At 43.9% G+C, this 26,093-nt stretch overlaps 3 protein-coding genes and 1 non-coding gene across 5 annotated transcripts; 2 read left to right on the top strand and 2 right to left on the bottom strand.

The window, feature by feature from the left end:
• Positions 1-818: 818 nt before the first annotated feature.
• On the top strand, positions 819-4,851 carry brms1 (BRMS1 transcriptional repressor and anoikis regulator). Of its 2 annotated transcripts, none has more exons than XR_004611467.1 (10): positions 819-951; positions 2,174-2,387; positions 2,518-2,608; positions 2,732-2,859; positions 3,455-3,534; positions 3,656-3,752; positions 3,996-4,085; positions 4,193-4,329; positions 4,434-4,473; positions 4,568-4,851. XR_004611467.1 is itself a non-coding variant. In XM_034557088.1 (10 exons), exons 2-10 carry the CDS (start codon positions 2,198-2,200, stop codon positions 4,573-4,575), a joined length of 789 nt encoding a protein of 262 aa, XP_034412979.1. In that variant the 5' UTR covers positions 819-951; positions 2,174-2,197; the 3' UTR covers positions 4,576-4,851. The 2 variants fall into 2 exon arrangements, 1 of the variants encoding a protein (XP_034412979.1); XM_034557088.1 differs by having other exon boundaries at positions 4,193-4,257.
• Positions 4,852-9,083: 4,232 nt separating this feature from the next.
• Positions 9,084-12,152, bottom strand: tmem179ba (transmembrane protein 179Ba). The gene is made up of 5 exons (XM_034557847.1): positions 12,001-12,152; positions 10,951-11,147; positions 10,492-10,629; positions 10,192-10,270; positions 9,084-10,015 (listed from the first exon to the last, which is right to left on the bottom strand). The coding sequence occupies exons 1-5, from the start codon at positions 12,094-12,096 to the stop codon at positions 9,836-9,838; spliced, it is 690 nt and encodes a 229-aa protein (XP_034413738.1). The 5' UTR covers positions 12,097-12,152; the 3' UTR covers positions 9,084-9,835.
• A 1,928-nt stretch (positions 12,153-14,080) lies between these two features.
• On the bottom strand, positions 14,081-25,365 carry prox3 (prospero homeobox 3). The gene is made up of 6 exons (XM_034557197.1): positions 25,072-25,365; positions 19,864-21,740; positions 19,643-19,750; positions 18,396-18,508; positions 18,022-18,127; positions 14,081-16,031 (listed from the first exon to the last, which is right to left on the bottom strand). Coding segments are annotated over exons 1-6 (2,379 nt in total). The 5' UTR covers positions 25,073-25,365; the 3' UTR covers positions 14,081-15,857.
• Positions 16,743-16,816, top strand: trnai-aau. The gene has a single exon. It is a non-coding gene; the product is annotated as a tRNA-Ile (tRNA).
• Positions 25,366-26,093: the final 728 nt, after the last annotated feature.

The raw sequence follows: 26,093 nt of genomic DNA, 5'->3' as shown, positions 1-26,093 counted from the left end.
TTTGACATGCCAAAATGTCTTCCTTTAGTCCAAATATAGTTCCACCATTATCATTTGAACGTCTCTGGATATTTTGTATTACGTTGGTGCCATCTTGTGGTTGATTGTGTTTCCTTGTGTTTCGCTGCTATGTGTGTATAGCCTCAAGTAAGAGTGGGTCTGTATATTCTCTTCTAATTGCTGGATGGTTAATGTAAACCTAAGAATGATGCTTCACACCAGTAGCATGGTGGCTGAGTCCCATGAGCTAATGATGCTCCCAAAAAGGGGAAAATTCTGATCCTTGTGTTGATATTTGTCCTTATATAGGTAAACATATATACATATACATGAATATACAGTATATTCATATATATGTATATATATATGTGTATATATATATATATATATATAGATATATCTATATATATACATATATAGATATATATGCAGTATTGTGTTTTGAATACACATTAAAAAGGTGTATTGTTTTAATTTTTATATAAATATTTTGTATTCATTTATGTTTTTATTTAAGCCTGTAATCATTGTATTTATTGTAATATCACCTGAGAAGTCTGGGCAGCATCATTATATTGTGTTATAATATATTATACTAGATTATATGATAAAACTAGATTATAATTTGCTGTATTATAAAACATTAAGAATGTTGAGATTGAAATAAAAGGAGCTGCGCGGTATTTTGTATCGGTCGAGCCTATTGGCTCATTCTGATAGTTAGCAGCACTAACTGGATTTTGATTGGTTCACTAAACCAGTTTTAGCATTTTGATTGGTTCGAGGTCGTCGCTCCTGTGTTACTGCTCGGCGCTGATTGGTTTATATTCCCGGCTTGTTGAGTCCGGCAAAGTGTCGAACTGAAGACCGAAGTGAAGAGGAAGTACTTTTTTTTAAATGGAAATATAGAAAATGCTACTTTAACTTTCTACTGCCGAGCGGAGGGAGAAGGTGAGCAGTCTCGTCGCCGTCTGGTCCCGGTGCAGCGAAGGGGATGTTTACAGACAGCCTCGCGGGACCCCGGGACGGATAACGTTACTTGTTAATCCGTGTACAGTTGGAGGATACGGTCAGAATGAAAGAGACCGGTGCTTCCGCGGACTTCATGGCGTTCAAACGCGCGTTACGTCGTTAACTATCAAACAGCCTCGAGCGCGTGTCCGTGAATGAATCAAGTTGCACGGTGTTGACACTGTGAGCAGCGGGCAGTCATTTCCTCCCTGTGCGGGTTCAATTGTTAGCTAGTGATGCACTTGACTTGTCTGCGCGTGTGTATGCCGGTAATGTGACGTGAATATGCAACAACGAGTGTCGTTAAATTAAATTGTGGGTTTTGTGGGTGAAAAGAACACCGGAAGTTCAACAGCTTGAGGCTCAGTTCGGCTCGTTATTTGAGTCGAAACACCGCCGTCGAGTTCATAACGTTTACTGTTTTACTGTATGACGTCACGGAAGCTACCAGTGGTCAAGTTGGGTTCAACGGGAACGGCACTTCCGGCCAGGCTACACAATAAAAGTCTCGTTGACGAACGTAGAAAAAGTTTGGAGGATATAAACAGTTTAGGCTCCATTCGAAGTTATTTTTCCATAACGCTACTCTGACTACAGTGTGAGGCAAATTATTTGAATTGTGTCTTTTCTTTGCCTTCCTCGAACATAATCGTGCAGTTTCCCGTCGTGTGCGGTGTTTCTGTCGCGTGCTTGACAGACGTCCAAAAGCCACCGGGTGAGCTACGAGCCACAATTAAACCACGGACGAGTGTGTGTTGCCAACAGAGTTGTATGATTGATCCCCTTTGTCTCCTTTCTGTTTTCCTCTTTTTGGTTTACTATACTCTCAACCGATCTGCAGTGTCGTCAGTCGTCCACAATATTGAGCAGAATAACAAAAGTGAATAATATCAGTAGAAGAGAAGCTATAATGGCTGTTTTACACCTATTGCCCGCAATATTTTCAAATTTAGATCTTCCGATTTTTAAATATGAGTACATTTACTTTAGTAGTGGATGTATAATATGTTTTATTTATACCCAATATTGGTGGGACCACACCATCATTCAAAAAAATCAACAATGTGTAAAAATGAATAAAGTGTACCAAATGATAATCAATAAAACTGCTCAACAAGAGAAGGAGAGCCACGATTCGGTTGACTTTTAAACCTTTACCCAGACGCTGTGTGTGAGCCAGCCAGCCATGCCCGCCCAACCCCATGTGAGGGAGCCGGAGGAGGAGATGGAGGCAGAAGGAGAGTCACAACTCCCTGAGGCCAACGGAGAGGTGGCGCAGCTGCGAGGGGATGAGAGGGGAGAGGAGGCCATGGAGGACAGCGCAGAGGAGCGGGATAGCGACCTGGACGATAGTGAAGATGAGGAGGAGAGTTCAGGTGAAGTGAAGTGCTCGGCTATGTTGTAGTCTGATTGACTTCAATGTTGTTTAAAAAAAAAAAATATATATATATATATATATATATATATATATATTTCATCGTTTCTGTCTCTTCCTGTCCTCTGAAGAAATGGACGATGAAGACTGTGAGCGGAGGAGAGGGGAATGTCTAGACGAGATGCTGGATCTGGAAAAACAATTTCAGGAACTAAAAGAGAAGTAAGTGGAAACCGAAGGGGTGAACAAAGTGTACATCGTGTCCCCCTGGTGTGATTTTGGAATCCTCTTTTTCATAAGAATGGAAGAAGAAGAAGGGAGGACTGACTTCACTGTGCTTTGCAGGTTGTTTCGGGAGCGGCAGAACCAGGTGAAAGTGAAGCTGGACGAGGTGCTGACGGGGAAGGCTGGAGAATACAGAGAACCACTGGTTTCACTACAGGAAAGCATGCAGATACAAACACAAGTGGCTGGTGAGTAAAACGCACGAGGAAAACGGAATATGAGGCGCTTTGGATTTGAATCGGCTTGTGCTAGAGGAATGACGCTCAAGCTCGATATGCGTTTTCTCACTTTTAATTCAATGTGGCTTCAATTTACATTTTTAAAATGTAATAAAACCATGTTGCCAAAGCATAACTATACAAAAGAACACACTAGTATTTGTATGACTGGTAAAAAGAAAAGAAAAGAAAAATAGCATGATACAACATCTGACCACTGGGTGGTGCTGTTCATCAAACATTAATCTCTAGCAGAGTGAAGAGAGTTTGGATGACCCACTCTCTTTCGGGTGTGATTGTGGCATACACTATGAATTGATTAATTTAGCTCTCTTATGTCTTACTTCTACACCTAAAACGTCTTCCTGTTATGTTTCCTATTCTGCCCATTTACAGTTCCTTTAGCTGCTTTCAATCGGACAATTACAGCCAGTAATATAAAGTTTGTTTTCAGAGAATGGCCTTGAAAAGGTGAAACGCGTTGCCGTAGAATAATAAGATGTATGGCGTCGCTGCTACGACACCAAATAATCTCATAGTCGACACACACTGTCTTTACCTCCAGGAGTGTACAGAGAGCTGTGTCTACAGGTGATTCAACACAAGTACGAGTGTGAACAACAAGGAGCAAAGCAGCACCTGGAGGTAACACACACACACACACACACACACAAACAAACACTGATGCATTGTATACTCGCACAATGCTGTTGGAGAGAATCCCTGCAAACCCCAAACTGTGTGGGTTCCTGTCTGTGGGTGACAGAGTGAGCGGACGTTGCTGGTTGACGCCATGAAGACTGAACTGCTGGAGAAGATGAGAAGACTGGAGGAGGACAGACAGAGTACAGACCTCACCTCAGGTACAGCAGAAATGACCATCGGTAACAAAATCGACTGTACTTTAACTGCTACTATCAATGTTTGGACCAAAACACTGTTAATATCTTTCGAAAAAATTAGAACTGTGGTTTCATACAATTCTGCGAAGTTACGAGGCAACAATCGCCACGCTCTAAGACTCGTCTTCTCAGCAGAAATAAATTAATAAATAAAAAGCGGCGGACGAGTTGTGCAATGAAAGATGTAATATTTTCTCATTCCAGAGTGGAGCGATGAGATGAGGGGCAAGAAGTGTAAACGAAAGAACCTGCTGGGTGGGTCGGAGAGGAGAAAGAAAGTAGCTCTGGTTTCAGGTAAAACTTCATTTATTTGTCACCTGTGGACCTCATCGTTCTCCTATTAAGCTTTAAATTGTGACACGAGCAGCGTGTTGACGTGTATTTCCCTCTCTGTCTCACAGGGCCTTTCATCGTCTACATGTTGAGAGACATCGACATCCTTGAAGACTGGACTGCTATCAAGAAGGTCAAACAAACTGAGTAGCTATTTCAGCTGCCACATTTTAAAATGTCATTTCAGTCATTACGCTAAATTAAGGTGACCAAATTCCACAATGCCAACGCGAAATACACTCATACACAACAAGTGGTCGTCAAAGTTACAGATGTATGTTGGTAAATTGGTCTCCGTTTGCTTTTCAGGCCAAAGCAGCACTGCCACCATCAAAGAAGAGAGTTGAAAGTGAGTGTCTGTCTACTATTAAACCATAAATATTCAAACCCCATGCTGTTGGGAGATTTTACTTCCTGTAATCCATCCTCATTGTGTCTTTCAGAACGGTGATAATAGGAGGAGCTGACTGAAGACTAATGGCAAAAACCAAACTACACACACACACACACCACATTCCCAGCTACTTCCACTAACTGTTTTGTCTCGAGACCCAGAAGATTGTTGTGATGTCATTTTCCGCACTTTTGACCCTCGGCAACCAACCAACCACCCGGCTGCTTGTTTGTTCTCTTGCTATTTAAAATAAGTTCCTAATGATGCGACAACCATGTATTTATAGAATGATTTATATAACAGTAATTAAAATTGTAATCTTTTGTGACACAAGGTTTTGCGTGTTCTTGCCATCGATTCCTGCTCCGTGTTTTATGACCGCACAATGCCAGGATTTTACAATTACTGACGTCATCACTCGCCGGGCACAAAAAACACCTGCAACACACACACACAAACACACACACTGGAGGTATAAATAGTTGTAAAGTGATGATCCCAAGAGTCAAGGGGGGAATTCAGATCCTTGTGTTATTTGGTTGTAGCGTGTAGCCCCCGTCCTATGAATCAGACCAGATCTCACCGCTCATGTGTTGTACCTCTAGACTGGCGGATGTTGTGTGTTGATGTAAATAAACTCTCCTTCACCCCCTGACACGGCAACAGGGAACATCCACAGAACATTAGAACGTGGATCATTTCCGCTGCGTCAGCCGAGTGCATAGTTTCACCTTCATGGAAGCTCCGCCCTCTCGCGGCTGCACACTCACCAGCAGCTTTTTCTCTCCTGCAGTACGCGACTATTTCCTTCGACTTCTGTTTTTACTCTGCAACTTGTAATGTTCTTAAGTATCATACAAGTACCTAAGTAAAATTTCCACTGTTGCTCCATGTCTGTCAGATGTGTAACAAGACAATAGAGAAGTGTGTTCACAACTTATTTCTGCTTGCCACAATTGTTGTATTGTAGGTTTTTAACAGGCACACTATGCCTCAGCACCATTCTTTTCCATTATCCAAGACAGGGTACACCCTGAACAGGGTTTATTATTATTATATAGACACAGACAACCGTTCTCGCTCACCTTCAACAATAACATGCAAACACACCGAAGGACCACCGGGGAATCGAACTCCGGCCCCTCTTGCTGTGAAGTGACAGGCAGCCCAGAATCTCAACTCCTGACATGAAGTTGGAAAAATACAAATGAGCCAAAGTCCCTTGAGAATTTAACTTATACATCATGCAGTCGAATAGTATATATGGGAAAAAAATACATCATTGATCTTTTCTCTGAGCAGAACATTCATGTCTTTTCACTCCTGAACACTTGAAGCTCTTCAGGCCCATCGAGTTGCTGCAGGGTTTTCTCTCCAGTGAGTGTGTAGAGATGGTTCTTCATCCCTCCCCCGGGCTGGCTGAAGCATCTCCCACATGTGTTCTCAGCGGTATGGTTTCTCTCCCGTGTGAATTAGTTGATGCGTCCTGAGACATCCGTGGTAAAGCTCTTCCAGCGGAGCTCGCAGTGTTACAGTTTTTGTAGCCAGCGCGATCACATCTGTACGGTTTCTCTGCCGCACACCGACACATCAGTGGGATTTTGACTCTGCCTGCAAAGGGACGCTTCAGCGGCGGTTCTCCCCCGCTGTGACTCCTGTGAAATGACTTCCGTTGGTCCGGTCGCTTGCGAGACAGTCAGCTCTACTACAGCAGCACCTCCCACGCTGGCCATACAGGTGAGGTATGTCTTCATTTCCCCTGAGGTGATTAATAAAGTAATGATCCTCCTTCTTAATAGTGAGTGTGCTGTTGTTGAACCAGGTGCCAAGACCGGAAGGCCTTCCTCGCGCCGGTTGCATTGGTACGGTTTCTCTCCTTTCTGAGAGAACTGGCTGGAGCTCTTCTTCCAGACGCTGCAGTCGTAGGGTTTCTCCCCCTGGTGGATGCTGGCGTGTCCTCTGCTGCAGTACTCTGCTAAGACTGTTCCCCCATTGGTCACATTGGAAGCTTTGTACATTCATCTCACATTCAACTACCAGTTTAAGCCCAACATCAATAGTATGGTGTATATCTTGAAGGGTTGGAATTATGTCGCCTATCTGACGCATCAACATATAGCAAGTGCTCCACGGACAAAGCAATGTAATGAATTATAGAGCTGGCACAGTCTGAATTAAAATAGATTTCAATATGGATTTTTATGGAATGGACCTACGCAAAATAGCCAAATTGGTGAAGTGAAATGAGCTTTACATATACTGGTCTGTTATATAATAAAGCTGCAATGATGACTAGCAAGGTTTTTATATTTCTGTAGTATACTTACCTCATCAAAATGACACATGTAGGGAGGAAATACATATTTTTACAAAATCAGACTAACCTTTATTCATACCATGTCAACACAAAATACTAACAAACTGCAGGACGGTTCCAGGCTGCACTGGCTCACAAACAGTCAAAAGATGTGCAAAGTGACTGGGTCCTATTACCATTCCTTTCCTTCACCCTAGGGTGCCGTTAGGATACATCACCTCCTTACAGAATGTGCCGAGGCCTCCTTTCATCCCACACAATGCATAATGCAAGTTGTTTTGTTCTTTTAAGTACACATGGATACATTCTCTCTGCTAGACGTTGGTCGCTCACCTCACGTGCACTGGGATGTGGTTGAGTTAACATTATGTGTGTGTGTGTGTGTGTGTGTGTGTGTGTGTGTGTGTGTGTGTGTGTGTGTGTGTGTGTGTGTGTGAGGGGGGGGGGGGGGGATACAAGCCCAATGAAGAGAATTCATGCTGCAGAATAGCAAGAGACGAGCGTGTATTTGGACGTGGTTTATTTGACATGAATGGGGGGAGGGGTTACATTATGCATAGTGTATCTGTTTCACGTGCAGCAAAACGCTAAGAAGGACTGTCATCGACAACGTGCTCGTTCCTTCCATTGCTCGGGGACAAAGCCAGAGGAAACAGTCAGAGAGCTTACCCTAAACAATATTCTGCCTCGAACTGCATTCTGGGAACTATTTAGTTTCGACGGACACATTTTAAGTTGCCGCCGGGTGCAAATTGCATCTTATTCCGTTCTCCCTTGACTCTCTCTTTCTCCCATCATCCAGTGGTTTCAATGGGAGCCCGCATAGTGTCACTACCCCCCCCCCCCCCCTTCTTGTCCTCACAGGTGCCTGCTGAGTTTACGCGCCTGCCTCTCCCTGGCTTCGAAGGCCGACTTGGTATCCATCAGGTCGTCCAGCTGCCGGCGGATTTGCGCCATGTCGAGCTGTGCGGACTCGCACTGCTCCCTCAGGGCGGACGACTCCACCCTCAGCTGCGTGGCGGCCATGGAGAGCTGCTCGCTGCGGTCGCGGCACTGCGTCTGCATCCTCTTGGCGTCGTTCAGGAGGGACTCCACGCTCACCGCCACCGATTCGCACTGATTGCGGGACATGTTCTGGACAGAGAGGGCAGAGGTCAGGGGGGGAGGGCAGAGGTCGGGGGGGGGTCAACGCGGGGAGCTGGACATTGCACAAGGATTAGCTCAAGGACTTTTAACTAGTCAGATGGTGATAAACAAACAGGCTTCTCTATGATTTCTGTTCTCTGATTTGAACCAAAAACAACTCAAATCTGATGACGTGAATCGGTAGCCGTCAGCTGGTCAGAAGTCCAGCACAGATCACCAGGTTTTAAACAGAACATTTCATCTGTAGAGTGAAGTAGCTTAAAGAGGCTTATCACGGCTTAGCTCGGTCTACAGTGGCCACTGCTCTAGTCTGCTGCTCTTTTATCCCTCTGCTACCATCAGGCTCTGACACTTTAGTATCCACACAGCTTATTTGACTCCAAAATCGGTAACCCAATAACAGCCAAATAGGAGGGGGGGGGGGGGGGGGGGGGGGGGGGGGGGGGGGGGAGGTCTTACCAAACAAACTCCAAAGTCAACGTGATCACGAGCTTTGGGGTTTTCTTCTGAGACTAGAGTGTGAGAAAGTCCTCGCCGTCCTCCAGAGCTCTCTTTCTCTCTCTCTCTCGGTCGTCCTCCCCAGACTCCAACAGGAACTCCAGCTGGAACTGTCGGCTGGAAATTGACTCACAGAACCGGTGAAGTTCTTTCCCTCTTCCTCGTCTCTCTCTCTAGTGAACTTTGTCTTCTACCTCCAGGGCTCAAGACAGGTCAGTTAATCCACAGAGATTAGACGGTTCAGGAAAGAGGAGTCATGTTGTCATAGCAGGAGTAAGCGGTTTATTTTGACCTGACTGGTAACTAACTAACTGCTGGTAACACTGGTGTTTCTTACCCGTTTCAAAATAGGAAATTCTGTTGTTTTATTTATAATATTTTGAGTCTGGTGGCCAAATAATGGTTCTATATAGTCCTTCAATGCCACAATAATAAAGTTGAATCTCAGCACACAACGGTATCCAGATTCTCAGGAAGGATTGCCTTTGCTATCATGAAACTCGAAACAGGACATTACAAAAGGTACAAGTGAGGTACCTGTGACTGACCAGCAGAGGGAGACACAGTTCAACACTAATGCAGCAACAGAAAGCACATTCGGGTCATCGTGTTTGAACTCTTTGGTTTATTTGGTTTAAAAAGTAGAGCGCCGAGCGTCTAGCAGCATCACTGCACGCCAAGTGGTTCAATCAGCATTTGAACCCTGAACACGGAAACTGGGAGAAGTATTTGAAGAGAAGAACTCAAACTAGGCATCGGATGTAAGAGTTAGGCCGGGAGCGTAAGTCATACTCAAAAGTTTAGCATTATTATAATAAGATAGCGTTTCTTTTGTTCACATAGTTGGACTGAACCATCCGAGATCACATGACAAACACTTTGAGACGAAAGGAAGAGAAATGACTCAATGTCCAATGAAACCATTCATTATAAATATAAAATAAAGATACAGAAGTAAAACGGCTGGGCACATCGGAGAAACACAAAAGTACCAAATAAAAATAAGCTTTTATATACTTTGTCTGTTTACAAAGGACACATCTGCCAGTCGCATCAAAAATAAAAAAATCTGAGCACATTTATCAAATAAAATTTGAAAATTAAAACATTTTAAAGCTTGCAAAAAACACTCCTGTTTCCTGTGGCGTGAACAGAAACACTGTTTGAATGTGACCCAGAGGTCAATGTACATCTCAGCAAGCTTGGAACAGCGTTGGTGGTTAACCCTGCAGGCGGGGGTTTCCAATCCCGTCCTCATCGAGGCGCAGCGGTTCTATTGAACTTAAGGGCCGCAACATCCTAAAAGCAAACTAAGCTCCTCCTCCTCCTCCTCCTCCTCCTCCTCCTCCTCGGCCTTTAGGAATGGTTAAAAAATGGCTCCGTCTCTGCAGCTGTCACCCCGGCATCGCCGAAAAGCGCTCCGGCCGGCCCGCCAAGCCCTCCGGCAATAATCGTTGACCCTGAAGCCTGACACCTCTGGAGGACCACCAGCACCCCGATGATGAGCCAAAGGAAGAAGTTGACCCACACCGCCGTCTGAGAGGGAGCCGGGGAGGAGACACACACGTGAAGCTCTTTATAGCAGCCATGATGCCAGCAAGCTTATTCTTTCTTATATATATATATATATATATATATATATATATATATATATATATATATTTAGTTGGTCCCTTTGTCAATATAATGCAGACTGAATGAGGCCTACTGACCTCGGCTTTGTACAGACTGTTGTAGAATCTTCCCCCTTTAAGTGGACTGACCCAGTTTCTGGTCTGGGCCTCTTCACAGCTTGAGAGACAGAAATAGATTACATGTTAGAAAAGTTACAGATAGTCACAGATCTTTAGTTTCCTGTTTAATCACTGTCAACAGCAGCCGAGAAGAGATATTTAGCCATTGGTATATTCTTTTATATGCCATAGCGAAGAGAGAGAGTGTGTGTGTGTGTGTGTGTGTGTGTGTGTGTGTGTGTGTGTGTGTGTGTGTGTGTGTGTGTGTGAGTGTGCCACCTGGTGACGTTGGGAACGTTCTGGATGACCGAGTTGCAGAGCGAGTCCCGTCCGATCTTCGCCACGCACCCCGTGATGAGCAGGAAGAACAGGAAGACGGCGCTCAGCGCGATGATGAGGCTCATCCACGTGCGCTCCCTGTGGGCACCAGAAGGGGCAGGAGGAGCGTGAGGTTGAACCAAAGGGTCATTTCAACCTCTGAACAGACGAGGAAATGACCTCATGTCACGCACCTGTGACCCACAATGCACCGGCCATGATGAGATTTTAACGAGCGACACTACGATAAGTCCAGCGTCATCATTTCCTGTTTTCGTTTGTTATCAATCTACAGAGGGTTTTAGTGCGGCTGCAGGTCTTTTCTAGATACATGTTTGTGATCACATTGTAAAGGTCGTATCAGCTCAGATATTCCCGCGTCATCACACCTCTACAACTTGATCACAGAGTCGCTCATACCTTGCGATTTCCCCGTCGACGCAGAACATGTAGACGCCGTACAGAGACAGGGAGAAACACACCACGGCCACCGTGACCGATATGGCCGACACGAAGTAGCACAGGGACGAGGAGCTGGACGACTGGATCCCGATCAGGCCGGCCGTAGAGTTGTAGTTGACGACTCCGTACAGCATGCAGCGGCCTCCGAAGTTACCCTGACAGACAAGAGGTTGGCTTTATATTTGAATGTAGCTCCACTTACATGTAGGCTGATGGGCTCTTTTCTATTACATTGTTTCAAAAACTTCATATTGTCACTAGTGGATTTGCAACACACACACACACACAGATCACATGATGAGAGCAGTGCACATCGACGGTGACGCGCACGCGTCACCTGGTTATTCGACAAGAGAAAGTGTTGCCTTTAAGGGTCAACGTGATGCGTAGTTTTTTTTCACATTTAGCTGATGAAACGAAGCGGAACGGAATGAGTGACTGTGTGCGCTGAGGATGTACCGTCAGTTCCCGGGGGGAGGGGGCTACACAGTGGGTTTAATACACGGGACAACACTTTGGGATGTTTAGCCCGATAAACAACAACACCCACCATACGCAGGAAATCAGGAGGAAATGAAAGTGCGCGTTTTTTTTGTTTTTTTTACTTGCTCGCAGTCGAATTATTACGGATACGTAATTGTGAAAAGTGAAACATCATTATGCCGTGTAAAAGAAAAGGAAAAAAAGCTGTAAAAAATAGTTTGGATTAAAAAAAAAAAGTCAAAAGAAAAAAAGTGGCCAGCGAGGCTTTTTTTTTTTCATTTAAGATACAGATAACGCAAATGAATCGCAAATGTTTTTAAGTATAGAATGAAATAGACAGAACGTGCCAGAAAAATAAATACTAATTTTAAAAAAATAGCACCCCTTAAGAGATGTTTCGTTTTTGGTGAACTGAAAAACTTTCTAGCACCAACACGCACTGAAAAAAAGAAAGAAAAAGTGAGCGCATCCGGAAAAGGATTGAGATCAAAGAAGCACATGGATTATGTTTCTGGGTGAAGTCACCTGGACGATGGTGATGGCCGCGGCGGTAACGATCCCACAGACGAAACAGCTGATGTACAGCGCCAACTCCAGCAGCAGCAGCCCCGGTAACGCCATCGTCCTGCGGGCCCGGTTCCTGTCTGGGAAGATACCAGCATTGAGGCAGCCGCGGTTGAAATACAGCGAACTTCCGGTAGAGAGAGTTTCAAAATAAAATCCCAGATCAAATGAAATTGGCAAATGTGAGATAAAAAAAGAAGGAAAAAAAAGACGCAAACAGACAACTCACCCGTCTGGTCTCCGTGCAACGTAACAAAATGCCACGCTCAAATCGTGAAGCCCAAGACTGTTTGATTTCCGGCGTTATTTCGTCTCTTTTCATTCGGCTCCACTCACTTCTCCTCTCTCCGTTCTCCGGTGCAGAAGCGACCGATCCCTCGTTGCTCCGCTTCTGGTGTTTCTCTCCATCCGCTGCCGCTGCTCTTGAGCTCCACCTGAGAGACGTGTCCGCTCACGAACGCGTACGAATCGTGTATTCGTCACACTGATGGGTTGTGGGACTTCAACACTGGTTGTCATACAGATCAATTTTCTCCGGGTCAGGGTGCAGCTTTCAACCGTCAAACCCCAGAACCATACACGTATGGCCGTGGGAAGCAGAAACAAGGGCTGGTGAATGGATGTCAATGTAAAAAAGAAAAGAAAAAAGAAAGGCTCCCACTGTAAATCCTATATGATGATAATAGTGGCAGATGTACATGTACTTTGTGTTTCATTGTATCAGATGGCTGGACTTAGTCAAAGTTGGAGCTATACTTCAGGATTTAGGTGGGGCTGCAAGTAGCACTTCATCCCCAATTGCTTAATCAAACCTTGTGACTTGTGTCATGTGGCTATGCACTTCTGATCTATTGAACCGTTTCTGTTCAATTCCCTTCTGCAGTAGAAATACTAATCCCTGACACACATCCAAACCCGCAGGGAACGTGTCCCAATAGTCCAGCTTTTCCCAAGTAATATGTGAAACCTTAGACTGCTCAAATAAAACAAGACATTTTGACGTGGGTTTTTCTTCTTATAGTCAAGAGAGACTCGTCATACAATGGAGAGAAGAAAAGGTTCTCCAAGTCGAATGGAGCTAGATGGAGTTTTCCCTTCAGAGCTAATGTGATTTACACAAATCTCCTGTCGTTACATGCTTTAAGTTGCATGTCAGTTCTGTGTCAGGCCCACATGCAGAGGTTGTTGGGCTTTCTAATAAAAGTGTGACGAGCATTCTCGTTGTGGTGCATTCCCAATTCCACGGCCATGATCGATTTGTCTACGTTTGAAAGCCACACTAATATCCACAAAGGCCATTTTATTTGACAGCATCAGCACACAGCATGCTGACTGGCGTCACAAATCCACTACAGATCTGAATATAGCTCATAATTATATACCAGCGAACAAAAGCAAGTTGATAGTTTAAAAAAATCCACAAATTAACTTAGTTAGGGAACATTTGCATTCATGTGTTCCGTGTCTATTGTGACCAAATGCAACCTCTCTGCCAAACTGAAACAGTATGTGGAGCATCTGTAGGCTCAACCAGGTCCACCGGGACAAGACCCATTGTGTCCAGCTGGTTCGTCAAAACACAGGAGCTTTTTCTGCAAGATGTCTGTGGTTTGGATGCATTGCATACCAGTGAAAGTGTGTGTGTGTGTGTGTGTGTGTGGTCTCAGGTGGCTAGACTTAGTTCAGGGCTGAGCCTCTTACAAAGCCATCATCCAAATATTAGTGTCAGCGAGAATGTGTGTATGTGTGCGTTTTAGTGTGGTAGTGTTGTTAGATTAAAGGATTAAAGTATGATGGTATTAGTGTTGGCTAACAGGCCCTGAACACCAAAGAGAGGGAGAGAGAGAGAGCTTGTGTGTGTGTGTGTGTGTGTGTGTGTGTGTGTGTGTGTGTGTGTGTGTGTGTGTGTGTGTGTGTGTGTGTGTGTGTATGCAGACATCACAACACAAGCCTGGTATCACTTTAATTTCACTGATAAGTTTAAACACACCAAATTCACCAAAGTCTGTCTGAGGCACAGACCTAAATATGTACAATATAAAAGAGAAACCAATGAAAGCAACGAGAGAAAAAAGGGATTACGATACAAAATGTAATGCAAATATAGGAAACATGCAGTTGAAAACACGCCACGAAGAGTTTACATACACGGCCTCGGTCTCACAGCCAGAGGAGGACTTTCTCTGGAGCCGTCGATCAACATTTTTTAGGGACAGAAACCCAAGTTTCCTCCCGATATAAGAGCCTTGATATACAGAAGATGGAGTCAAAGTTACTGCAATACCTTTTGGAAACTAATGTCGATATTTACTAACTGTACAACCGGCTTATTTAGTTTAGCATCACATTAAAGGAATACAAAAACAGAAGTGAATATTTCAACGATAACAGTACGGCAAGGAAATGACAAAACATTCATTTTACTAGTTTGAATTCAATATATTGTCCCTCTTGGCATAATTTTAATTACACTTTGATTACATTGTGCCATCATGTACAAAAAGTCATATAATTAAATATTGAACAAAGAGATGGATATACAAGCAAACATAATCCACTGACTGAAACCATTGCCCTGGTAGTTTAAAACAAGGGAAACTTCATGTTTTCAAACCTTACAATTAACCAAAGAGTTACAATATCTGCTTTTTAACATTAACTGTGATTGGTCCTCACGTTTTCTTTAAAGATGTCCAAGCCTGATTTATTAAGTGGATATATATTTTATTATTTTTTTGCAACCTTTGAATGAATTCAAACATGACAAGCTTTCTGTTGGTGGAAGAAAAAAAAAGAAGAAGAGAAGCCTCCTCAGAGCCGGGGAAAACATATTTAAAATGTAAAAGCTAACCAAAAAAAGATACTTCTGACACTCCAGAGAAGAAAAAGCCCAAACACACACACACGAAAACAACCATTCCTAGCAAACAATCGCATTTAATGTTTTAAAAAGTCTCTGATGTAAAACCGTGAACACACCCCGGGGGAGAGCGGCCTTGAAATGTTTTTGGGGTGCGGTAGCTGGGAGCTATTTGTGCAAAAATGACTCATGATTAATTAGACTGCAATATTACAGCTTTCTCTGAAAAAAATAAATAAAAGAACCAGGAAGCTGTGTAAGCAACACTGCTCTCTGCTCACATGTGAAAAGGGATGATGAGGAAAATGAGGCGACTAATCTGAGAAACGTGTATATATATATATTTATGTGATCAGGTGATGGGCTCTTTATCTGATAGTATCTGAAAACATGTTATACATCGTATTATAATGTAATTGATGTACGTGTGCAGTGCCCATGCTTGGTAAACAGTGGTCAGCAGTACATTTGATTACTGAGCGGATGCATACACACCATGCACAGCAAGCATATTTCCACGACATCGTGACTAAACACCAGTCCATTCTGTGGCTGCAGCGACCTTCCGGCCGCTTCATCAAACCCGTGTGGCAGCACAGTCGGCCGGTGAAGAATGTTTGGAGAGGGGATTCCTGCTCCGTCCTGTTTTAATTCAATAGCACGGTCACGTTCCTCGATAAGTGCAGTCACAAGACTCTTACCACTGCACTGCTATGCGTCCATTAGAGCATGCATGTCTTCCCCTGCACACGGTGTGTGCAAAACTAAACACATTTAAAATTCTCTTCTTTAAAAAAGAAAAAAAGAAATTAATGAATTATGAATAAACCAAATAGTAGAATCGAGCAGATTTCCTCACACCAGTTCTCACGGTGTGGATTTGCACAGTGTAATCCCCTCGTTGTGTGTCATGCATGCATGTGTGTACATGTACCAGATGGAAAAGGGACTTCGTCTCTCAGCCAACGGGACAACCGGGCAGCCTGAAGGCATCTGGAACAGGACTGTCGAGTTTACAGATGATCTTATATATCCCTTTCTTCCAGCAGGGGTCGCTGTCTCTCCCAGTCCAAATGGCTGAGTAAAACTCCCTCAGGGCCATGTCTGATACCTCGATGAATCTCTCTGGTACCTGCAGACAGAAGTGTGAATGTCAAGGGATAATAACACTACAGAATATGCCTCGATATTTCCCGGATTCTCCTGTTAGAGACACCCCTTTCGCTTCTTATCAGTACATGGAGTTTGGGGACGTTACCTCGTGGTATTCTTTTAAACATGACATTCATTCACACCGTGTGCAGACTAGCGTGTACGATGCCTCTGTTCCACGAAGCGTCACAGTCAGCCATGCCTGTGCGAAAAGCATGCACAATACCTGGGCTCTAGTGTTGATGGCGCGCGGGCATAATTAGGGTTATTAATTACGCCTGTGCTCGTCCTGCTGTACGAGCCGCCAACGTGTCTGCGGCGTGGCGCCCGGTTTGTGCGCGACCAGAAGACTAATCAGCCAGTCAACTCAAAACACCTGTGTAGTGAAGTGAGCGGGGGATGTCACAGCTGCACCTTTTCAGATTCATAATGAGCTGATTAAACTCGGTTGCTAGCAATACCAAGGGGGTTTAGGGTTTCAGTTTTGGCATAGCCTCGACATCAAGATGTGGTACACCCATTTATTTATTTTTTCACAAGTGTTTCATTTATTATCATTAATAAAAAAAAGAAAACCTAAGACTTCTAAGACAGAGACATAGAGTGCGCATTAATGGTATCTATTCCTCTATTATGTAATCTGTCATCAATCATAAGGTAATGAGACGTCATCCAACTGCTTGAGCAACATGGCCGGTTAGCTCAGTTGGTTAGAGCGTCGTGCTAATAACGCGAAGGTCGCGGGTTCGATACCCGTACTGGCCAATGATTTTTTAAAATCCTTAAATAAGATTAAAGTTAAAGTCAATAATTACAGAAAAGCAGACTTGTCGTTAGCCTCTTAATTCTCTAATGATAATAAGTCTATTTTGGAAAATACTATTTTTGACAAACTGAGGTTAAGAGAATATCCTCAAAGGAATATTTCTAACTATTGTGGAAATGTTATTAATGATATTATAATTATTTTACTATTATTATTATTGCATTCCTACATTGTATTTATTCCCGTACCATAATGATTCCCCACTGAATCGCAATCTTACATCACAATATGGCCAAATAGCTCAGTTGATAAGAGCTGCTAATGCAGTACTTCATCATCCAGAATTTCCCAGAAATGTGTCACATGGTAGCGAGCAAACATGCCAGTGTGTATTCACCATGTAAAAAAATCATGCATACTGTATGAAACATCTGAGAAGACTGGGGAACAGAAATAAGAAGAACATGCCATTCCTGCTTCTCCTTTTGCACATAGGGTACACCCTAACATTAACAGGCGCATGCAACAGCAACTCCATTCTAACACATGCATGCACACAGTTTACCAAGAATTGCCGGTAGTTGAAAGACATACATATTTCAACCGATTTAAACAAAGTTAAGCTCTTATTGTTGTGATTATTTAAGACTAATGACAACCAAGGCGTGGGAGAATGATTAAAACACAACTTCCGTTTCCTTTTCATTCAATGTAGTTCACAGTAGTTAGTTAATAAAAACAAAAATAATAATTCAAGTGCAATAATCTGATTCCCACTATTTTCATCTTGTTGGTATTACAATCTTTAGCAAGGCATTCCCTGTCACCAACTATTTCACACAGCTCTTATCTGACAGAGAAGAGCACAAGTCATCCCCTGCATTGGACAATCCAAGGCTATGCCATCATAGACAGCAGTAAGAGTTTGAGATGTGCATCCAATTTGTATATTACATTATACATTTGGCAACAGTGATGACATAACACAAGTGTAACCTTGGGGCGCTCTTATGTTTACAAAAAAAAATACTCAAACGTATTGCAGTTGAAGAAAACTCAGAGGCAATCAGACTCAAGGTATAAAAAATAATTAGATAGAAGAAAAAAAAAAGCACCATGCTTTCACTACACCGACAGCACTATGAGGTATTAAAGCATCCACCAAAGGACATAAACATGCTGCATACTGACACACTCTCCTTACCTGGTAGACGTTACTTTTATTGTAGTGCATGTTCAGTATGCGGTACAGCTCTGTATCACGGCCCACTCGCAGTTGATTCTCTCTGCCCAGACGAGGTGCACCCTCCCTGGATCACACAGACAGACAAACGCTATGAGACATGTACTTGTGCTATCTATATTCAACTCTTATTAGTATTAATAGTAATATTTTTGACAATCCAAAGTGCTGTTTCCTATTTCCTAACAGTCCTGAGGTTGTGCAGTGCACGAATCAGTGTCAGGTGATGTCAAAAATGCAGTGGCCACATGCGAGCTCCTATAAACCCCCCAGTGAAACCAAAGCTCTGCAGCACAAAGGAGTTCAAACGTGAAGCGGTGCCAAGTCCAACCAACCGGGTGAGAGCCTCGCGGACAGCCTGACGTGCGAAGCGCTCCATCTGGATGTAGAAGAACTCTCTGAAGTTACTGAACCATTTAATCATCTGGGAGGTCACGCAGCGGTTAAACTAGACAGCGGACAGGAAGACAGCAGGACAGGATGTGAGCAAGTGTGGACAGCAGGCAAGGGGTGCTTATTAGATGAGTGCATGTAACACTAATAATCGTATTGCAAATGGAGTTCAAAGACAGCTTTAGTCGGTCGCTCAAAGAAAGAGAGAGACAATTGTTTTGGTGCTTCATAAAAGGAGCGTGTTAATATATGAGAACAACTTTTCTTTCTTTGGATTGCACTGTATTCAGGAATAAAAACACAGTTAGCATTGTTCTTTCACAACAATACCACTTTTGTTTTTTTTTACCAATAATTGACTTATTATATAGAAATATCTATATCTCAGCAGACATTAAAACAGAAAATACGGTAAATATATATTATTTAAAGCAAAGTTTTTTTAATTTATTGTGTGTACGTTTGACCTTTAACTTTTCTTTTCCAAATTTAAAGTATTGTTGTTGTCAATTGTCTTTTAATATTTATACTGATTACATTTAGAGTAAAGTTCTGTTAAAACATGTCTACACCCGCTGTTATTAATATTATATATTAATAATAATAAAGGTCACTGCTACACTGCAAATTAATCAGTGTACTTCTTTCATGAAATGTGAGTGATCCTTTTCCGTGAAATAATTTCATCCAAACGCTTTTCACTTCAAGGTGAATTTTTTCTGACTAAAAAACTGCCTTCACTTTGATCCATTGCTTATTGAGAGTATCAATACTGGTTATGGAGGTTATTGTCCTTCAAAGCAAATATAAATATATAGACCTGTGTAGGTTGCATACACAACCTGTTTCCAAATCGTACTTTATACTTTTACTTCACTACATTTCTGGGTGGAAATACTATTTTTTTAAATAGTATTTTTACTTCACTTATTTCGCTGTAGTTATTTGTTACTTTGCAGACGATGATTATAAAAACAATATCTTATAAAAAAACTTTTTTTTTTAAACCACTCACCAATGTAGGTTCAATATAAAATATTCTCCCTCAGTATATTTTTGTTAAACTTAAGTGATACTTGCCAGTAAATAATTGAATTTCAAAGTTAATGTCACTTGTGTTAAAACGTGAATATCACTTGATATGTCAGTATGAAAGGTTCTGCATGCAGCCGGTGATGGAAACACACACCTTGACATCAGGGAAGTACGTCTTGAGCGTATTGGAGCTGGGATAGCGTGCGTAGAAGAACATGAGCTTGGCTTTCTTCAGGTGGCAGGGAGACAAGCCCTCCTGGGTGTATACATGAGGCCAGTTAAGGAGATACATATGTCCTTCCCCACACACACCCGTAAACAAACACGCATCCCTCCCTCCCCCCCCCCCCTTCCCCCTTGGTGACAAAAGGATATTCCCCCGGCACTCAGGTAGAGCTCTCCTCCGTCCATCCCTCCTCCTCCTCTCATCCCCCCGTCTCCCCTCATCCCTCTCTCTCTGCCTCCGTGAGCGTGGCGCGCAAGGGAGGGGTCGAGGTGGCCGAGCAAGGGGAGCGGTGGGAAAGAGGGGTGAGACGAGGGGTGAGTCGAGAACTCCAGGAAGGGGTCCGAGTTCAAATAGTCCTTGCGGGACGGATGAAGGTGGGGCAGCTGAGGGTGGTGAAGAGAGCGAGAGAAGAGCTGCTGCATGGAGTAGTGGAGAAGGGGGAGAGGGAGCGGGGGAGGGGGCGGAGGGGGTGGAGGGGGAGGCGCGGGGAAGGACGAGGAGGAAGAGGAGGAGGAGGAGGAGGACAGGTGGAAGGAGGAGGAGGAGAGGTCCTTGGGTTGCGACGCTGGAGCCAGGAGGTTGGGGTGAGAAAGAGGAGGAGGGCGAGGGAGGGTCGGTTGATGAAGGGAGAGGTTCGGGTGAGAGGGATTTAGGTGAGCAGAGAGAGGTGGGCCGAGGAGTGGGTGGGCTTTTCGGATGTCAGGTGACCTTGGGACGGCCAATGGCATTGCCAGGTCCGACGGTTCGGTGAGATGGGGCTGCCCCAGAGGCGGGACGCTCCCGTTGCTCCTTTTTTGCATCGGCTTCTCCCTCTCTCCATCCTGCCGTCCCGTCTTTTCTTCCTTACCTCGCGGTTTATCCTCCCCTCTTCCTCTCGTCAATAGTCCCATCCACACTCCCCTCTCCCTCCCGCCATCGTTCCCCGCGTCAGGCGGCAGGAAGGCGATGGCGGCGGGAGGAGAGGAGGGCGTGACATCGGCAACCTCGGTGTAGAGGCGGAGAACTCGGTCTATGACTCGAGCCACGGCGCTGCCCAGCTCCACCTTCAGCGCCTGAGCAAACTTCTGCCCTCCCTCCTCGCCCTCGTCTTCTATCCCCCCATGCCAATCACCCCTTACCAGCCCGCCACAATCCAACCACAACCCCGCTCCTTCCATCAAGCCCTCCAAGTGCAACCCTCCTCCTCCTCTTCCTCTCTCTATCCTCCCTCCCCCGTCTTTTTGCCTCTCCTCCCTCTGTTTGTGGAAGTTGTCAAAAGGGGAAACAGAAAGAAGGGAGAATGTTTCCTTTTCTATCTCTCCACCATCTATGTCCTCTTCATCATACAACCCTTCTGTGATGTCCTCCTCCTCCATCATCATTCCAGCGTCTCCTTCTCCTTCATCTTCTCCCCCTCCTCCGTTTCTGCACCTCATCTCCTTCTCCTCCACTGCCATGTGCTTTTCCCCAAAAGCCCTCCACACCTTCTCCTGCAGGGCCTGCAGTCTCTCTCTGGCCTCCTCCAGTTGTTCTTTCAACTCCTCCCTCTCTCTTCTCTTCCCCTCCCTCCCTCCCTCGCGCCTCCTGCCTCCCACCTCGGTCTCTCCATCTCTGGGTCGGCTCTCCAGCTTCATCCTTTTCACTTTCAAGACGTCCTGGCTCCACTCGGCCGCGAGGGCGGCATCGCTGAGCCTTTTCTTCACCCCCAGCATGCTGTCCTCTCCCTTCATCACTCCGTCCTCTCCTCCCTCCATCCTATGCTCCACCTGTCCGTCCCTCTCTCCTCTCTCTTCCTCCGAATCTCTATCTTCCAGGTGTCTGTGTGTGCTCAGGTGTGTGTTGAGCTGCCCTCCAATCCTCCTGGGGGCTCCACTGGGCTGGAGGAGGTGGTGGATGAGGGGGAATCCGGGCGGTCTGAAGGCTGGAGGAGGGCGCCCGGCACTGGGCTGAGGATGAACTCCAGGGAGATCTGTGGAGCTGTGAGTCGGAGCAAATGCGTGCATCTGGGGAGCAGAGTCATCGAAAAGATCCGTGGGGGAATCCATCACTGGAGAGACGGAGAAGGACAGAGACGGACAGAATTACAGATTTTGCATAAGTAGATTTTAGCTGCAAAATACCAATACATTGATTTAGTTGGGGCTCCTTTTGGGTTAATATTAAAATTAAAAAATCCATCTATGAATCCTAAAAGAAAAAATCATCATTGTTAATCTACATCATTAATCTAGAATCAAATGTATCAGTATCTGCAGTCTTGAACATGAGCTCCACCTAAACAACAGTAATATCCTGCCTCTATATTAGTGCATGATAACCTAATGATATAATATAATAATATGACGATCACAGGGGCCATTGTTTCTGTATTAAGTTGTTTTGTTTTGAATACTTTAGGTGCAGTTTCCTGAGTACAATTAAATACAGGACTATTATAGTATTCTTACTTTCAGTTCAGTAAGATAGATAGATAGATAGATAGATATATAGATAGATAGATAGATACTTTATTCATCGCCAGGGGGGAATTTGTAAAGATGCTGAATACCTTTTTCACCACTTTTGTAATGTCAGTGAATGGTCCATTGAACTGGGATTTAACACCTAAGTGCACTTAAGGGCTATGTTATCTGTCACTTAGAAATAATGCCAAATCCTGTTTCTGTTTGGCACTTGTGATGACACCATCTTGACAAATAAATGGATGCCAATCACGAGGCGTCTGGCACATGACTTCCGCTAATCTGGACTGCAAAACAGGTCAGCGGCCTTTCGCAGGCCACAGCCACCTCCACTTGTCATAGCAATGAGCTGCGACGTCCTTCCATAGAGCTGCGAGATATAAACATTGGGGCCGTTTTAAGTGAGTTTAGCTTTCCAAATGGTCCAAACAGTTATTCAAAGGGTTGATATTCCCCCTCTGTGACGTCCTAACATGTCAGAGGAGGAAACAATGCACTCCAGAATTGACCGCGGAAGACAGAGAGGAAAAGGGTGCAATGCAACTCAACCGACTGTGGGCCGGGCTACGTGCTGGTGCCGCAGTATAGGTTAACGTCCGGATCACGATCTTTGTTACATATCACCCACCTCTCTTCTAACTATCTATCCCGTTTTTCTCAAATGTGTGAGAGCGCAAACCTCATAAAAAAAATGACAAAATGGAGGGGCACGGCGGTGTGAGATAAGGACCTTGCAGAGGAGCACAATAACAAAATGAAGCGAAAATATTACTGATCGTTTTTGCTCGGAAAATGTATTTTTTCAAATAGCTGGAAAACAATGACCTGAGTAGGTACTTCTGCATGGCCTCCCTAAAACGCTTGCAACACAGAATAAAGAACGCGGGGCTTATGAATAACAGTACATCTCACTATTTCATCCAGATCAAAAACACACATCTACATTCCTTTTTTTCCCAGTACGTAACCTCCTCTCTGTCCCAAAGCCCCTTTCCCCTTTTTCCTTCCTCTCTATTCCTCTCTCGTCCGCTCTTCCTCTCCTCTCTGTTATCAGTGCAGGCAGCTTGTTAAGTACTGTTTGATCAGAGTGTTTACCGTCAAACACTCACACACACACACACACACACACACACACACACACACACGCACACAAAAGAGGCTTGAGAGCGGGCTGACAATGGTCAATGGTCCTTGGGGAGTGAAATAGAGTGAGAGTAGCATGTATATATGTGTGTGTGTGTGTGTGTGTGTGTGTGTGTGTGTGTGTGTGTGTGTGTGTGTGTGTGCACACGCAAGAGTGTGTGTGAACAGCAGTCCTACTTAGCATTGATAACACCGCTAATCCACTTCAGATGGATACACTACTGCTCACTGAACAGAAAGATGGATGGATGATAAATGGACAGATGTAAGGACAGACTAAAAGAGGTAGAGTAGGCAGACAAAATGTGAACACAGACCGTATTTAGCGTTTTAGGCTTTACTTGATTGTCAATGGTTAGAATTAAAGCTGATTACACCATGGATGGATGGATGGATGGATGGATGGATGGATGGATGGATGGATGGATGGATGAGAGGATGGATGGATGAGTGGATGGATAAATGGATAGATAGATGGATAGACATATAGACAGATAGGTAATATATATATAGATAGATAGATAGATAGATAGATAGATAGATAGATAGATAGATAGATAGATAGATAGATAGATAGATAGATAGATCGATAGATAGATAGATAGATAGATAGATAGATAGATAGATAGATAGATAGATAGATAGATAGATAGGGGCATAGGTCCTGGTGCTACATGAAGAGAATAATCCTACTATAAATAGCTAAATATCAATTATTCAAATGCCCTGTCCTCCCTACTATAATACAGCCCAGATGGCAAACCAGCCAATGCGCTTATATCAGGGACAGATTAGCTTTTCAAAGCCAGCGGAAAGCTGCATAAAATATGAACACTGAGCAATGAAAATGAAAGCTATTAACCACTAGATTAGACTTAGGAATGGTTCTGTTGGACTGCTGTAGCACTGGGAAAACGGACAAGAGAGGGAACTCACGCTGAATAAAGCGCACACATCTCACAGTAGTCCATTACTGTAAATAGTGTACATTTGTACATTCAAATATGGGTGTATATGTTGATAGCACATAGGAAAATATCACATAGTCCAACAGGTTATCCGCCTGTGTCTCAAATATTAGCCTAACCGGTCTACTGCATTCAAGCGGTTGACATTAATTATAAATTATAATTCCGTGGTGAAACTATCACTTTATATAGCACACCGTCAGTAAGTAGGGTCTTTGTGTTGAAATATGTACAGTGTTCAATCAATTTAAATAGTAGCATTAACATTATTTGTGTCAGTTGTTTTTGTTTTTATTTGTCTGGGCTTACACAGGTTATATGACTTTGTTCTAAATTATAATTATTTTCCCCACATATGTTGCCAGGTCTTAATCATATATATATATATATATATATATATATATATATATATATATATATATATATATATATATATATATATATATATATATATCATATAAGCTGGGGGAAATAACGTTACTTTGAATAATTAATATACTGTTTGAAGCCTCCGCGTGGCAACATCTGCCGGTTCTGCCACGCGAGAGGAATCCGCTTTGACCATTCGGACGCACGAGCTGTCAGTTCATCCGCGTGTACGTGCGCTCGCGCGCGCCCGTATTGCGTCCTGTGACTAATTGGCAGCGATGGACTAATGTCGCAGTATGAAAGGGAAAAAAAACTAAACAATAAACACGCAGAGGGACCAGCAGAGCAGAACCCTCGTCGCTTACATTCAGCGTGTAAAATGTCAAACAATGTGTTGCGTTTGAAGTTAAACAAAATTTTTTAAAAATGGACTCACTTTTGCAGTCACGGAGAAGAGCTCCAGCGGTGTCCGTTCCCCAACACACACCCCCCTCCCCCGAAGCTTTCCACTCCAGCGGCCGGTCCTAAGCGCTCTGCCTCGGTCGACTGTCTCCCGCTGGCACCCGGCGGGCCTCGGACATCGGTGCGGGCAGAAATTAACCAGCGAGTTTCCGTCTTTTTCCTGTTTCCCCTCTGCTCTTTATTTGTCCTTTGTTCCGCAACTCTCTCAGCTCTACTCTCACTCACCAGCCGCCTCCTCTTTACTCTACAGTTGTGTCACTGTGCAGGTTTTAGTGTGTGTGTGTGTGTGTGTGTGTGTGTGTGTGTGTGTGTGTGTGTGTGTGTGTGTCCTCCCTCGCCGATCCATCTATCTCTGGCTGGCATCATCCTCACGCGCCGCTCCCGGTGTGGAGTGGCGCGCGGTGGGCGGGCGGCCGGGCTCGAGAGCTGGCCACTTGACGGTCCGGTCCCTCCCATGTTGGCATGACCCCCAGTACGTGCACGCACACACACATATACGCACACGCACGCACTCACGAGGCTGGTTTAAATGGTCACAAGTAACGCTAACTGATTTCAAATAAATTGCATTAACTTTACATATATATATATATATATATATATATATATATATATATATATATATATATATATATATATATATATATATATATATATATATATGACAGCAACAGCTTGTTGCAGATGAAACATCCACAGAGAGCTGAAGAGCATTTCTGAAGGCCGAACAGAGTCTGGAATGCTGAAACCAGGTACCACAGAGGAGTCACTGATTTCTTTGTTTTTTCAACATATTCTCATGCTACAGTCAGGTCATTCATTAACAGTTTTATCTCATCACAGGAATTTTCTTTGAAAACGACACAGAACGGTATCAGTTTTTTTTCCAGAACTGAGGTGACCTGTCACCTCAGTTCTGGAAGAGAGGAAATCAGATGTTGCCTACACGGTAGACAACTTCTGATACAAAAAAAAGCTATATGTAAACAAAAATAT

This window comes from Cyclopterus lumpus, chromosome 18 (genome assembly GCF_009769545.1).
Source record: "Cyclopterus lumpus isolate fCycLum1 chromosome 18, fCycLum1.pri, whole genome shotgun sequence".
NCBI classification, from domain to species: Eukaryota; Metazoa; Chordata; class Actinopteri; order Perciformes; family Cyclopteridae; genus Cyclopterus; species Cyclopterus lumpus.
Note: the sequence above shows the minus strand (reverse complement) of the source record. Positions and strands in the feature narration are given on the sequence as shown.